General features: G+C 35.2%; 1 protein-coding gene across 1 annotated transcript in view; it reads right to left on the reverse strand.

Moving 5' to 3' along the window:
• The window catches only part of LOC100609532 (protein eyes shut homolog), a 2,075,858-nt gene that overhangs the window by 262,491 nt on the left and 1,798,542 nt on the right, over positions 1-14,825 (reverse strand). The window contains exon 36 of the mRNA XM_063813139.1: positions 7,511-7,619. Within this exon, the coding sequence (XP_063669209.1) occupies positions 7,511-7,619 (109 nt within the window). The remainder of the gene's footprint in view (positions 1-7,510; positions 7,620-14,825) is intronic.

The raw sequence follows: 14,825 nt of genomic DNA on the forward strand, positions 1-14,825 counted from the left end.
ATTTAAAAAATCATTACAGAAGTTCAACGGCAGGCTTGGTCAAGCAGAAGAAAGAATCATAAAATTCAAAGACGGATCACTTGGATGTCTCAAAAGGAGAAGAGAGAAAGAAAGAAGAAAAAGCTTATTCATAGAAATAATGAATGAAAACTTCATAAATATGGGGAAGAAAATGGACACCCAGAATCAAGAAGCTGAAGTACTCCAACTGAAATGAACCTAAAAAAGTCCACTCTGAGCCATACTATAGCCAAAAACAGAGAATTTTAAAAGATGCACAAAAAAGGCAACTTGTCATGTAAATGGGAGCTCCCATGAGACTATCAGTAGATTTTTTTCCACAGAAACCTTGCACATCAGAAGGGAAAGGGGTGATATATTTAAAGTGCTAAACATTTTTTAAAGGAACCTGCAAACCAAGAATACTGTATTTGCCAAAACTGTCCTCCAGGAATGAAGAAGACATAAAGACTTTCCCCATAAACAAAAACTGAGGAATTTAATCATTAGATGTTCCTTACAAGAAATGCTAAAGGAAGTTTTTCCAGTTGAAATAGAAGGATACTAGACAACAACACAAAAACTTCTGAAAGTATAAAGCTTGCTAAAAATGGTAGGTATGTATACAAATATAGAATACTGTAATACTGTAATCATGGTGTGTAAATAACTTTTGGAATTTATTTATTTTCCGTTTGTGTTATTTTTTATTGTTGTATTGTTATTTTTATGGTTTTTATTCTGGAATATTTTCTTTTTAAAGATTTCAACTTATTTTAGATACAAGGGGTGCATGTGCAGATTTGTTACATGGGTATATTGCATGCTAACTTTAGGAATTTAGAAATTAAGGGCAAAAGTATAAAATAACTATAATCATAAAATATGTTAACATGTACACAATATAAAATGAGGTTATTTTTATGATTAATAACATAAAGTGTGTGTGTGGGAGCAATAAAGGAAGAGTTTTAGTATGTGATATTGAAGTTATTATTACCTTAAAATGTAAATGTACTGCTATAGCTATAAAATATTTTGTGTAAGCTTCATGGTAACCATAAAAAATACCCATAGAAGATACAAAAAAACAAAAAATGAAATCAAGTTATGTCACTAAAAAGTCAAAAAGGAAGAAAGCAAGAAAGGAAATGAGGTACAAGAAAACTAGTCCTACAAGAGATTCACTTTAGATTTAAGGATACACACAATGAGAAAGTGAAAGTATGGAAAAATACATTCCATGATCATATTGTTGGGCTTTGTGTCCCCACCCAAAATCTCATCTTAAATTGCAATCCCCTAAATCCCTATAATCCCCACATGTCAAGGGAAAGACCAGATCAAGGTAATTTCATCATGGGGATGGTTTTCCCATGCTGTTCTTGTGAAAGCGGCAGTTCTCTTGAGATCTGATGGTTTTATAAGTGTTTGGTTCCTCCTGCGTTCATTCTCCTTCCTGCCTTAGAAGGCGGCAGGAAGGAGAATGTAATAATAATTACATTAACAAACTGGAAGATAACAATCACAAGATCATCTCAATAAACGCAAAATGTCATTTTACAAAATTTGAACTCTTTCATGAAAAAATACTCAGCAAATTAGGATTAGGAGGAAATTAATTCAACAGAATACACATCATACTCGATGGTGAACACCTAAAGCTTTTCCTTCAAATTGAGGAACAAGATAAGGATGCCCACTCACTGCTTTTATTGAGCATAGTTCTGGAAGTCCTGGCTGGAGCAGTTAGGCAAAAGAAAAAAAAAGGAACAAAATGCATCCAAATAAGAAATAAAGAAGTAAAATTATTTTTGTTCACAGATGACCTGATAATATACATAGAAAACCTTAATGATATCTCTGACATACATGCACACACACAAAAACTGTTAGAGCCAACAAATTTAGCAAAATTTCAGGATACAAAAATCAGCAAAAATTAATTACATTTCTATAGACTAACCATTAACTATCACAAATAAGAAAACAATTTAATCTATAATACATGAAAAAGGATAAAATAGCATAAGAATAAACTTAAGAGGGCAAAAAACATGTAACTTAAAACTACAAAACATTCTTGAAAGAGAAAAAAGGCACAAATAAATAAGAAAAACATTTTACATTCATGGAACATCAATAAAATGTCCATACTATCCAAAGTAATCTATAGATTCAATACAATCCCTACCAAAATTCCAAAGACATTTTTACAAAAATTGAAAAAACAATGCTGGAATTTATACGGCACCAAAGGATGCCAAATAGCCAAAACATTCTTGAGAAAGAATACAAAATGGGAGAGGTTCCCACTTCCTGACTTCACAGTATATTACAAAGCTATAGTAATCAAAAGTGTATGGTGCTGGCATAAAGAAATGTATAAACCAATGAAATATAAGAGGCTGTGAAAAATCCCATGGACACATGGTCAAATGATCTTTGAAAAGGGTACCACAAATGCATGTGGAAAATAATCTTCAACAAATGGTCTTCGGAAAACTGGCTATTCACATGCAAAAGAGTGTCATTTTATAATGAGCAAGCATTTGGCATATATCTGAAAGATGTCTTGAGGTAGTAGAAAATTCAGAACTTAGCTGAGGTACAGTCACTGAAGATGTCATAAAATGTAAAATATTCTATTCTCAACAAGTATGCCACACTGCTTTAATTTACACTATATAATTACACGGCATTAAAATTCTGATACATCAGTCTAGTGGCAAGCCTTAAGTAGGAACAGATAAATATGTTCAATCTGCTTATGCAACAATTACTCTAATGGGAGTAGGAAATAGTGCATGTTCCCAAGGATTCTCATTATTTTAAGAATGTCCCAGGAATTCCCTGTTCGTCACAAGTCAATTCTCTTCCACTAGTAACTGAGAGACGAGAGACCCTGAAAGGCCTTGAATTCCTTTTTCACTAAGGCGGTTCCTGATGGGAGAGCTTCAGCAACATCTTGGATAGCAAACCTTCTACTGACCATTATATTGACTATAATAACAAAAGAATGAAGACAAATTCACATTCTAAGGAAGACTCCAGACCACTTTCCACAATATTTTCCACACAGTAGGAAACTATTTTCAAGAAGGTAACCCCTACTCATCATCAGGAATCAATTTGTTCAGCTCTATGGTAATATTTTCAATGAATCAGTAAGACAATCAATAATATGTTTTCCTTTGTTTCTTCTGAAATCCCTTTATTGTATAAGAAATTAATGGTATAATTTAAAAAGCAAGGATTTTGAAAATTGAAAAATTAAATTGGATCTTTGTCTTACACTATACATAAAAATCTACTTAAAGTTGATTAAAGACTTAAACTTAACACCCAAACCATAAAACCCCTAGAGGAAAACATGGGGAAAATGCTTCATTAGTTTTGACAATGATTTCTTGGATATGACACCAAAAGCACAGGCAACAAAAGCAAAAATAGACAAGTGGGACTATGTCAAAAAAAGCTTCTGTGCAGCAAAGAAAACAATTAACAGAGTGAAAAGGAAACCTACAGAATGGGAGAAAATATTTGCAAACCATATGTTTGATAAGGAGTTAATATCCAAAACATATAAGGAATTTCTACAACTCAATAGCAATGAACAAACACACAAAGCAGACAAACAAAACCCCAATATAACCTGATTAAAAAATAGGCAAAAGACTTGAATAGACATTTTTCCAAATAAGACATACAAATGGCCAACAGGTATATGAAAAGATGCTCACCATCTCTAATCATCAGGGAAATGCAAATCAAAACCACAATGAGATATCACTTTATACTTGTTAAGATGGCTATTACCCAAACCAGAAAATAACAAGTCTTAGTGAGGATGTGGAGAAGTGGAAATTTATGAGCACTGTTGGTCAGGATGTAAGATGATGCAGCCACTATAGAAAACAGTATGGGGGTTTCTCAAAAAATTAAAAATAGAACTACCATCTGATCTAGCAATACCACTTCTGGGTATTTATCCAAAAGAACTGGAAATAGGATAAATAGGATATTGAAGAGATTATTTGCAGTTGGATGTTCATTGTAGCATTATTTGCATTATTCACATCATTCAATAGATAGAAACAACATAAATGTCCATTAATGGATGAATGGATAAAGAAAATGTGGTATAGTATGATCTCACTTATATGTAGACTCTAAAAATGTTGAACTCATAGAAATAGAAAGTACAATGGTGATTGCAGAGGCTGGTCAGGGATGGGGATAGACAGAAAAAAGAAAAACATTGGTCAAAGGGTACAAAGTTCCAATCTGATAAGAGGAATAAATTTTGGTGATCTATTGCACAGCATGGTGACTATAGTTAATAATAACATATTTAAAAACAGCTAAATGAGAGGATTTTCAATTTCTTACCACAAAGAAATGATAAATATTTGAGGTAATGGATATGCTAATTTGCCAAATTTGATCATTCCACAAAGTATACATGTATCAAAACACTACATTGTACCTGATAAATATATACTATTATTACCTGTCAATTAAAAATATAATAAAAAAGGAATGATATATATGTAGATATTATGGAATATTCAATTTTTTAAAAGAAGGAAATCTTTCATGTGGTACAACATAGATGAACCTTGAGGACTTTATGATAAATGAAATAAGCCAGACACAGAGTACAAATACTGTATGATTCCACTTAAATAAGGTATAGAAAGTAAACTCATAGAAGCAGAAAGTAGTCAGAGGTTGCGGGGAGAGAGAAATGAAAAGTTGCTCTTCAGTGACTATAGAGTTTCAGATAAGAAGAAAAAGTTCTAGAGATCTGTTCTATAATAATGTGTATATAATTAACAGTAATTAACAATAATGTGTATATAATTAACTGTACACATAAAATTTTGTTGCTTAGTAATAGTTGCAATAGAATAAAGGAAAACATCATAAATCACGTTCAGCACATGTATCCCAGAACTTAAAGTAAAAAAACAAAACAAAACAATAAATCAGATTAGAAATAAAAAAAAGAAAACATCATATAAAATGTTGTGAGACCACATAGTTTTGGTTAAAAGCATGGACTATCTAGCTAGAATGTCTGGTTTTGAATCCCCAAATAGCTGTGTGATCTTGGGCAGGAAACTCATCCTCGTGCTTTATTTTCCTTCTCTGTATTTGGAGATAATAATAGTATTTACTTCATATTTTTTGGTAATGATTAAATAATTTAAAATATGAAAAGTGCTTAGAACAGTGTCTGGAACATAGTATTACATATTTTAGCTATTATCAGAATTAAGAATAAATTTTTACTTTTACTTTCAAAATTACCAGAAAAACCTCCAAATTAATACAGGTGTTTTTTCTTATCCAACCTAGAATATCACATTTGAGATTTAACCCCTTTGGTGTCAATCTGGCTTTGTTTTGGGTTTATGTACTGAAAAATACTATTTTGTACATAATGATTCTTTGAATATACTTAACAATCCCTACTAAAGTATAATGAGTAGAGGCAGTGCTAGAATCTATTTTGATATTTTGTGCCAAAGTCCGTGACTCTTAAAATTAAATAGCTTCAGCTCACAAAATTTTCAGTTCTTATATCTTTATTCCACAAACCTCCATCATCCTCCTACTGTAATAATAGAGGAAAAGGCAGTAGAAAACGTACAGTAGAAAAGCCACCCTTGGGTGCTCTTTCTCAGACAAGATCCTGCCAGGACTTGGAGAGAAAGGGCATGTGCCATAGAGGTTGGGCCCTGGAGGCTGTAATATACAGTAACTCTGGGACTGAAGTGTGTCTGAGAGAATCTCACCACATATAGCCTCCACAAGCGTGACCAAATTGAGCTTTGGGGTTAACACAAGTTAGAAGGCAGCAGTGATTCACCCAGGCTTAGGAGCACTTGAATTGGGCTGAACTTAAGGAGGCAGAGTTATAAAAGCATGTGACAGCTCCTGTAGTGGCAGCAGGCAACAGCCACCGAGGCTTTAGAGTGCCTACATGCATTCTCTCTTTACCACCCTAAAATTATCCAGATTATTTTCCATTGAAATAATAAATTCTACTCCCCTGTGTGTGCATGTGCAACTTGCAGCATTCTGATCGGTATTTCATTTGGTCAGCCTAAAGGGCAAGGTAACTGGTTTGTCAAAGAGGCTATAAATACTTCATATTTAACATTTTCAACAACAAAAAGATATTTATTGAGCACTTACTGGATTCTATGTGTTAAAAATGTGATTCATTAATGTAGAAGTTAGTAGCATATTTTATGCTATTCATAAGAAAATACAGATCTTTCAATATAAAAAATGGGCAACTATAAGGAGTTAATAAAGATGTAGTCATACTGAATGCTTTACATTTTTCACTATGAGTCATTCATATATTTTCTACTGCTTGAATATTCCATGTCTTAAATCTAAATACGTGGCCCTCTCGGGATCTAGAATGACTTTTTAAAACATAAAAACAATTTTATTCCTACCCTAACAACCCACTTGAACAATTTTGAGTCGGCTGCAGTAGCAAATGAAGATCAGTACAGTGCATTATAAAGGAACACAAAAGTGCTGGGAAACAGAGCCTGAGATAGAGCCTCCTTTCTTATCACTATAAAATTCTGGTCAAATAAGATACTCAGTATCCTTCAGCTGTAGAAAAGAGATAATCATTCTACCTTTTCAGGGTTCTTGCAGATATTGAATGAGATAATATTTAAGGCCATAATTTGGAAAATACAATGTGCTTATACAAATGTTAGATGTTATTATATGCTTCTTTTAGATGCCTATATATACTCAAGAGACTATATAGAAGAAATGAAAATAAAATGAAATTTCCAATTCATAAAGGCAGTGCATAGTGGCTGCTTTAATGTCTACTAAAATTAGATCTCTAATTATACAGATTAATTCTCCATGATGATCACATGAACTAGGAATTTTTATCATGAATGTATTGCAATAAAGTTATACTAAGAAAAATGTAACCAACCACATCATTAAAACAGAAAGAATTCAGCAAATTGCCTGGTCTCTGGAGGGATAGACATTCTCTTTTCTTTTAATTTAGACTCATTCAATGTTTCTAAGAGAAATTTTCTGGCCAATGCAAATCTGGAAGACTGGGAACGGCCTTTTTTAACAGTGCAAGTACTATCATATCCTATAAAAACACAAGTTTTTAAAAAATTGTCATATTTTGCCAATCTTTCCCCACTCTGGAGCTGTCTTTTTTTTTTTTTTTTTAAAAGGCAAGCACAATATATTAAATCCAGAGTGTGAAAGGAAAATCAGTTTATTGTTAAATTTGATAAAACTTTGATAGTGACAGGCAACATTAAATATATTTAATCATCCCTAAAGCATGAGTTGAATTTTCTGGTGCTTTGTTGAGAGTTTTTACAAGGAATCTGTTCAATTAAGAAATATGATTACTGCTTAGTAACATAAAAAATACTTATCTGAAATACTGAGGGCACAATTAGTGTTTGGAACTGGATATTTGCATACCTACCTGAGAGGCCTGGGAAATCTCTGTGTCTTTCTTCTGTACTGGAGGTTTTCCATCTGCAGTCATTTCAATCATACAAACAACTCCAGGGCTGCCAACAGGCGTTGTGTAGCTAAACGTAAAACAGAAGAGGCCATTATGATATGTGTTTTTGGCAAGAAAGGAGTAACTTCACACATGGATAGTAAGTACTTCTTCATTGAGAGAGGTACTTTCTGGATCACAACAATCCTGAAATATGGCCCCAGCCAAGTGTGGACATTTTCAAGTAGATAAAAGATGTATTTCTTTTCTTACACTGCGTTTTATTTTCCTTCTCTCCTACTGACTTTAAAACTGGACATGGAATGCTTTCACAAAGTTAAACCTCCCACAAAATAAAAAGAGCTTCATGTGTATAAGTAGATATTGACAAATTTTAAGTGCTAACTGTGGTTGACATATGGTCTCCCTCATGTAGGAGATTGTTGGACCAGTAACATCAATGTTAAATGATGCTAAACTCCCTAGGTAGAAATTTCCCCTCCCTGGCCTACAGGGAAATTGAAATGGAATAAGAAATGAAAGGCTGCATACCCCTGAGCAGAGAGATTACACTGTGATACAGTTATCAGAACTCAGAAAGCATGCCGCTAATGTATCGGCTGGTACTGTATCTCAGAGATAAAAGTATAAGGTTAAGGGAGTTTGTAGAATGAATAGCAAAAATGGTGAATACACAACTGAAAATTTATCAGAGTTTATAGAATGATGCAATCATATGAAAAGGTACATATACTAAGGTACTTGGCATATTTTTTAAACAGCTTATTTAGAGTTTTAAAGAAAATTCAAACAATATTACCCTGGCACCTGCCATATTGTAACGACAGTAACTTGCACTGTTATAAAGTTTATTTCGTAGGGATAATACAAATATGTTCGCTGATATTAACAGTGGCTGTTTCTGCATACTGAGAGTGTGGATGATTTCATTTCTCATTTTTGCTTATTTGTATTTTTTAAATTTTGGACAACGATCACACTTATTTTTTATTTTTTATTTCGACCAGACCTTCTTGTTTGCCTGGGCCTGAGGAGTTTCCCAAGACATGGGACTTTCAGTTTTTTTTTTTTTTTTTTTTTTTTTTTTTTTTTTTTTTAGACAGAGTCTCGCTCTGTCGCCCAGGCTGGAGTGCAGTGGCGCGATCTCGGCTCACGGCAAGCTCTGCCTCCCGGGTTCATGCCATTCTCCTGTCTCAGCCTCCCGAGTAGCTGGGACTACAGGCGCCCGCCACCACGCCAGGCTAATTTTTTTTTTTTGTATTTTTAGTAGAGATGGAAACCAGTGTGAGCCAGGATGGTCTCGATCTCCTGACCTCGTGATCCACCCCCCCCACCCTCCCCTCAGCCTCCCAAAGTGCTAGGATTACAGGCGTGAGCCACCGAGCCCGGCAGGACTTTCAGTTTTAAAACCAGATAAGTTCCTGGCAGACCTGGAGAAGTTGGTCATTTTATTTTTAAAACAAAAAGTCAATTTTATTAAACAATTATTGGTTAAATAACTTAGTAATATTTTTTCTTAAAATAACTTTGTTGACTTAGTTGAATGAAAAAACAAAAAACAAACCCTAAGCTTCCTCTTTCCCTTACCCCTCTTAAAGGCGCAACTGTGGGCTGGTTCCTTCTCCTTGCCTACTAGGTAATAAGAATCTGATATGATCCTTCCAGTAAATTATTCCACGGCTGTTTTGGCTTCCACTTTAGCTTACCAAGGTCATTTCTAATTCTGATCAGGTCACTGTTAAAAATTCTTGAATTCTGGCCAGGCGCGGTGGCTCAGGCCTGTAATTCCAGCACTTTGGGAGGCCACCCTTAGGTGCTCTTTCTCAGACAAGATCCTGCCAAATTGTGTCATAAGAAACAAAAAAAACCCTATAAACAAATGAGATATTATGTCACATAAATCATTTGAGGAAAAGCCTAAGAGCATATCCCTTATGCCTCTCAAGTATTGCTGAGGCCAGCCGAGTCTAATGATTTAAAGACTTAAGGATCATATTCTGAGATAATCCGTTGACTGGCTGAGTGATCTTAGGCAAACCACTTAACCTTTCTTCCCTGAAGTGTGATTATGTACAGAAGGGAGATAATCATTCTAAGCTCATAAATGGTTAGTGAGAATCACATTATTTAATGTACATAAATCATTCAGTGCTAATATTAAAATCCAAGTTAAAGCAATTATTTGCTGACTAGACAGGGATCTCTAAAGAGATTTTTGTAAAAATAAATTACACAGTCAAGTTGAATTGTTCATCCACTTCTACTAATATTGCTCATAATGGAATTCAAAATCAAATACTCAAGTTGCATTATTTTAAAAACTGAAACTCAATGCAACCGACTTTTTTTTTCAGTGTCCTTAACATTTTTGCACTTTAGATTTATAATTTTTAGGTATGCTTAGCAATATTGGTGGAAACATTCTGATTTGGAAAAGACAATTTATTTGTAGATTTTTAGAAGACCTGCCCAAATGGAAGTTCAGGTTATCTAAAACAAATGAAAGGGCTGCAAAAAGGTAAAAAAAGAAGAGTTCATTGCTTAATTAATTAAATCAAGTAATGTAAATAATTCATCCAGCTCTTAAACAAGAGTTATAGAATAATAGTAACACAGAAAGATATTTGCGTGAAATAGAAAAAGGGATACATGTAATTTACATTACATAATATAATTTTAATAAAAATATGCATAGGATAATACCAGAGCTACTTTTACTAATATTAACAGTGGCTATCTCTGTATCCTGGTGATATGGGAGGCAGGCAGGGAAGTGCTGGGTAGAGAAGGGCAGGGTCCCTGGCAAGGGCTCCACCCTTGGGCCTGTGCCTGAGAACCTAAAACAGAACAGGCACTCCTGTTTTCATGCACAAATGTTGCATTTTCCAAGACCACTCTGGCTCACCATGTCCCCTATCCTATGCCCATATAAACCTGAGACATTAGCAGGCACACACAGAATCAGCTGATTGTCGACACCAGCAGACTAGCAGACCAGCCACAGTGGAACAATGTAGCAGAGAAAGAGAGAATAGGAGGGATGTCTGGATGCCAAGGGGAGTATGGCTGGGGGCTGTCAGAGAAGAGTCCAGCCCCTGGGTGGCCCGACTCCAGGGGAAGACCATCTTCCCACTCCATCCCCTCTTTCAGCTCCCATCCGTCTTGCTGAGAGCCACCTCCATCACTCAATAAAACCTTGCACTCTTCCTTTGAGCCTGTGTATGATCTGATTCTTCTGGGACACTGGGCAAGAGCTCAGGATACAGAAGGCTGTCACACTGGCCCCCTGCCCTTGCAGTAAAGCAGAGGGCCCACTGAGCTGATTAACACACAAGCCATCCACAGATAGCAAAGCTAAAGGAGCACACTGTAACACACGCCCACTTGGGTTTCGGGAGTCACAGACTCCCACCCCTAGATGCTACCGCAGGGCCAAGAGCCCAAAGCACTCACCCTAGCCTCTGTACCTGCCCATCTGCATGCTACTTCTAGGGGTTTGAGCTGCAGGGTGACCAAACAGGGGAGGCACATCCCTGTCACATGTCCTGTGAGGGGAATCTGGGAACTTTCCTGCTTCAGTGGGAATGAAGATGATTTTGTGTGTGTGTATGTAGAGATAGGGTCCCACTATGTTGCCCAGGCGGGTCTTGAACTCCTGGGCTTAAGTGATCCTCCTGCCTTTCCCTCCCAAAGAGCTGGGATTATAGGCATGAGCCTCTGCGCCTGGCCTGAGGATGATTTTTAAATTGTGTCTTTTGCTTATTTGTATTTCCTAAATTTTGGACACTGAACATATGTTTTTTAATCTTATCTCTTAAGACAAAAATTCAGCTTTCATTAAAAAACAAGAATTAAAGAATTTTCCAACATTTTTCTGTTGTTTCCTGGATTCCATGCCTTCCTTCCAGGTACACCTATATACATAATAGCCAAGATTTGGAAGTAACCTAAGTGTTCATCAGTATATGAATGGATAAAGAAAATGTGGTAGATATACACAATGGAGTACTGTTCAGCCATAAAATAGAATGAGATCCTGTCATTTGCAACAACATGGATGGAACTGGAGGTCATTATGTTAAGTAAAATAAACCAGGCATAGAAAGACAAACTTTCTCACTTGTTTGTGGGAGCTAAAAATTAAAACAACTGAACTCATGAAGATAGATAGTAGAATGGTTACTAGAGGCTGAGAAGTGTAGTAGGGGTCTGGGGGGTTGGAAGGATTGTTACTGGGTACAAAAATATAGTTAGAATGAATAAGATCTACTATTTGATGGCACAATAGGGTGACTGTAGTCAATAACAACTTAATTGTATGCTTTAAAATAAATAATATAATTGGATTAATTTGTAACACAAAGGATACATGCTTATGTTGATGGATACCCCATTTAAACTGATGTGATTTACACATTGTGTATCTGTGTCAAAACATCCCATATACCCCATAAATATAGACATCCACTATGGACCCACAAAACTTAAAAATTAAAAAAAAATTCCTCAAACTTTGGAAAATTTTTACCTGAATCATCTTGAATATTGCTTTTTGGTATTCTCTGAATGATATGGTTTGGCTGTGTTTCCACACAAATCCCATCTTGAATTGTAGTTCCCATAATCCCCACATGTCATGGGAGGAACCCAGTAGGAGGTAATTGAATCACGGAGGTGGTTACCTCCATGCTGTTCTTGTGATAGTGAGTCAGTTCTCATGAGATCTGATAGTTTATAAAGGGCTTTTCCCCCTCTTTGCTCTTCACTTCTCCTTCCTGCCATCACATGAAGAAGGACATGTTTGCTTCCCCTTCTGCCATAATTGTAAATTTCCTGAGGCCTCCCCAGCCATGCCGAACTGTGAGTCAATTAAACCTGTTTCCTCTATAAATTAGACAGTCTGGGACAGTCCTTTATAGCAGCATGAGAATGGACTAATACACAGAACACTGAAATCTCTACTTGTAGAACTTATGTTAGACATTTTTTGGAAGCCTGTTAAGCAGTCCTCTAAATTTCTTAATCTCACTTTTACTCTTAAAAAAATCTTCCCTTATTTTTTTCTGTCTGACATTCTTCTTAGGTATCATTTTTTTCTTCAACTGTTTTTAGACTAGAGTTTATCCTATCTACTGAGTTTTAAATGTCTATGAATTTTTTTATTCTCAAGATTTTGAATATATTTCTTTTTTTTGTGTTTTATTTCTGCCTGTTATGCTTTTATAACTTTTCCCCATATTTTAACTAATATTTTAATATACTTTCTTATAAAATGTTATTTTTGATTGAAAATATTGTAATTCAGTTTCCACTCTTTAAATAAGCAGCAATAAGTATTATGAAAGTTTGAATCACTCTTTTTTTTTAACTTTTATTTTAGGTTCAGGGGTACCTGTTGCAGTTTGTTATATAGGTAAATTGTGTGTCATGATGTATAGATTATTTCATCACCCAGTTAGTAAGCATAGTACTGTTAGGTAGTCTTTTTGACTGTCATCATCCACCCACCCTCCACCCTCAAGTAGGCTCCAGTGTCTGTTGTTGCCTTCTTTGTGTTCCCTTTGAGCTAAGCACTTAATGTTTAGCTCCCACTTGTAAATGAGATTGTGTGGTATTTGGTTTTCTGATCCTGCATTAGTTCATTTAGGATAATGGCCTCCAACTCCATCCATTTTGCTGCAAAAGACATGATCTCCTTTTTTATGGTTGTGTAGTATTCCATGGTATCTATTTACCACATTTTCTTTATCCAGTCTACCATTGATATGCATTTAGGTTGATTCCATGCCTTTCCTATTGTGAATAGTGCTGTGATGAACATACGTGTGCATATGTCTTTTTGGCAGAACAATCTATATTCCTTTGGGGATGTATCCAATAATGCGATTACTGGGTCGAATGGTAATTCTGTTTTAAGTTCTTTGGGAAATTGCCAAACTTCTTTCCACAATGCTGAACTAACTTATATTCCCTGCAGCAGTGTATAAGAGTTCCTGTTTCTCCACAACCTTGCCAGCATCTGTTATTTTTTGACTTTTTAATAATAGCCATTCTGACTAGTGTGAGGTGGTATCTCCTTGTGGTTTTGATTTGCATTTCTATAATAATTAGTGATGTTGAACTTTGTTTTATATGCTTTCGGCCACATGTATGTCTTCTTTTGAAAAGTGTCTGTTAAGTTCTGTTAAGTTCTTTGCCCACTTTTTAGTGAGGTTTTTTGTTTTTTGCTTGTTAACTTAAGTTCCTTACTGAATCTGTATATTAGATCTTTGTCAGATGCATAGTTTGAAATATTTTCTTCTATCTTACAGGTTGTCTGTTTACTCTGTTGCTAGTTTCCTTTGCTTTGCAGAAGCTCTTTAGTTTAATTAGGTCTTATTTGTCAAGTTTTGTTTCGGATGCTATTGCTTTTGGTGTCTTTGTCATGAAATCTTTGCCAGGGCCTATATTTAGAATGGTATTTCCTAGATTATCTTCCAGAGTTTTTATAGTTTTGGGTTTTACATTTAAATCTTTAATCCATCGTGAGTTGACTTTTATACATAGTGTAAGAAAGGGCTGTAGTTTCAATCTTCTGCATATGGCTAGCCAGGTATCCCTGCACCATTTATTGAATAGGGAGTCCTTTCCCATTGCTTTTTTTGTTAACTTTATTGAAGATCAGATAGTTGTAGGTGTATGGCATTACTTCTGGGCTCTCTATTCTGTTCCATTGGTCTATGTGTCTGTTTTTTGTACAAGTACCATGCTGTTTTGGTTACTCCAGGCTTGTAGTATAGTTTGAACTTGGGTAACATAAAACTTCCAGCTTTGCACTTTTTGCTTTGGATTGCCATGGTTATCCTGGCTCTTTATTGGTTCCATATGAATTTTAAAATAGTTTTTTCTAATTCTGTGGAGAATGTCATTTGTAGTTTGATAGAAATAGAATTGAATACGTAAATTGTTTTGGGCAGTATGGCCATATTAGCAATATTGATTCTTCTTAATCATGAGCATTGGTATGATTTACCATTTGTTTGGGTCATCTCCAATTCCTTTCAGCAGTGTTTGTAATTCTCCTTGTAGGGATCTTTTACCTCATTGGTTAGCTGTATTCTTAGGTATTACTCTTTCTGTGGGTCTTGTGAATAGGATTGCATTATTGATTTGGCTTTCAGCTTGGATGTTTTTGGTGTATAGAAATGTTACTGATTTTTTTATGTGGATTTTTTTTATCCTGAAACTGCTGAAATTGTTTATCAGTTCTAGAAGCAGAGACTCCTAGGAGCAG

This window comes from Pan troglodytes, chromosome 5 (assembly GCF_028858775.2).
Source record: "Pan troglodytes isolate AG18354 chromosome 5, NHGRI_mPanTro3-v2.0_pri, whole genome shotgun sequence".
NCBI lineage: Eukaryota > Metazoa > Chordata > Mammalia > Primates > Hominidae > Pan > Pan troglodytes.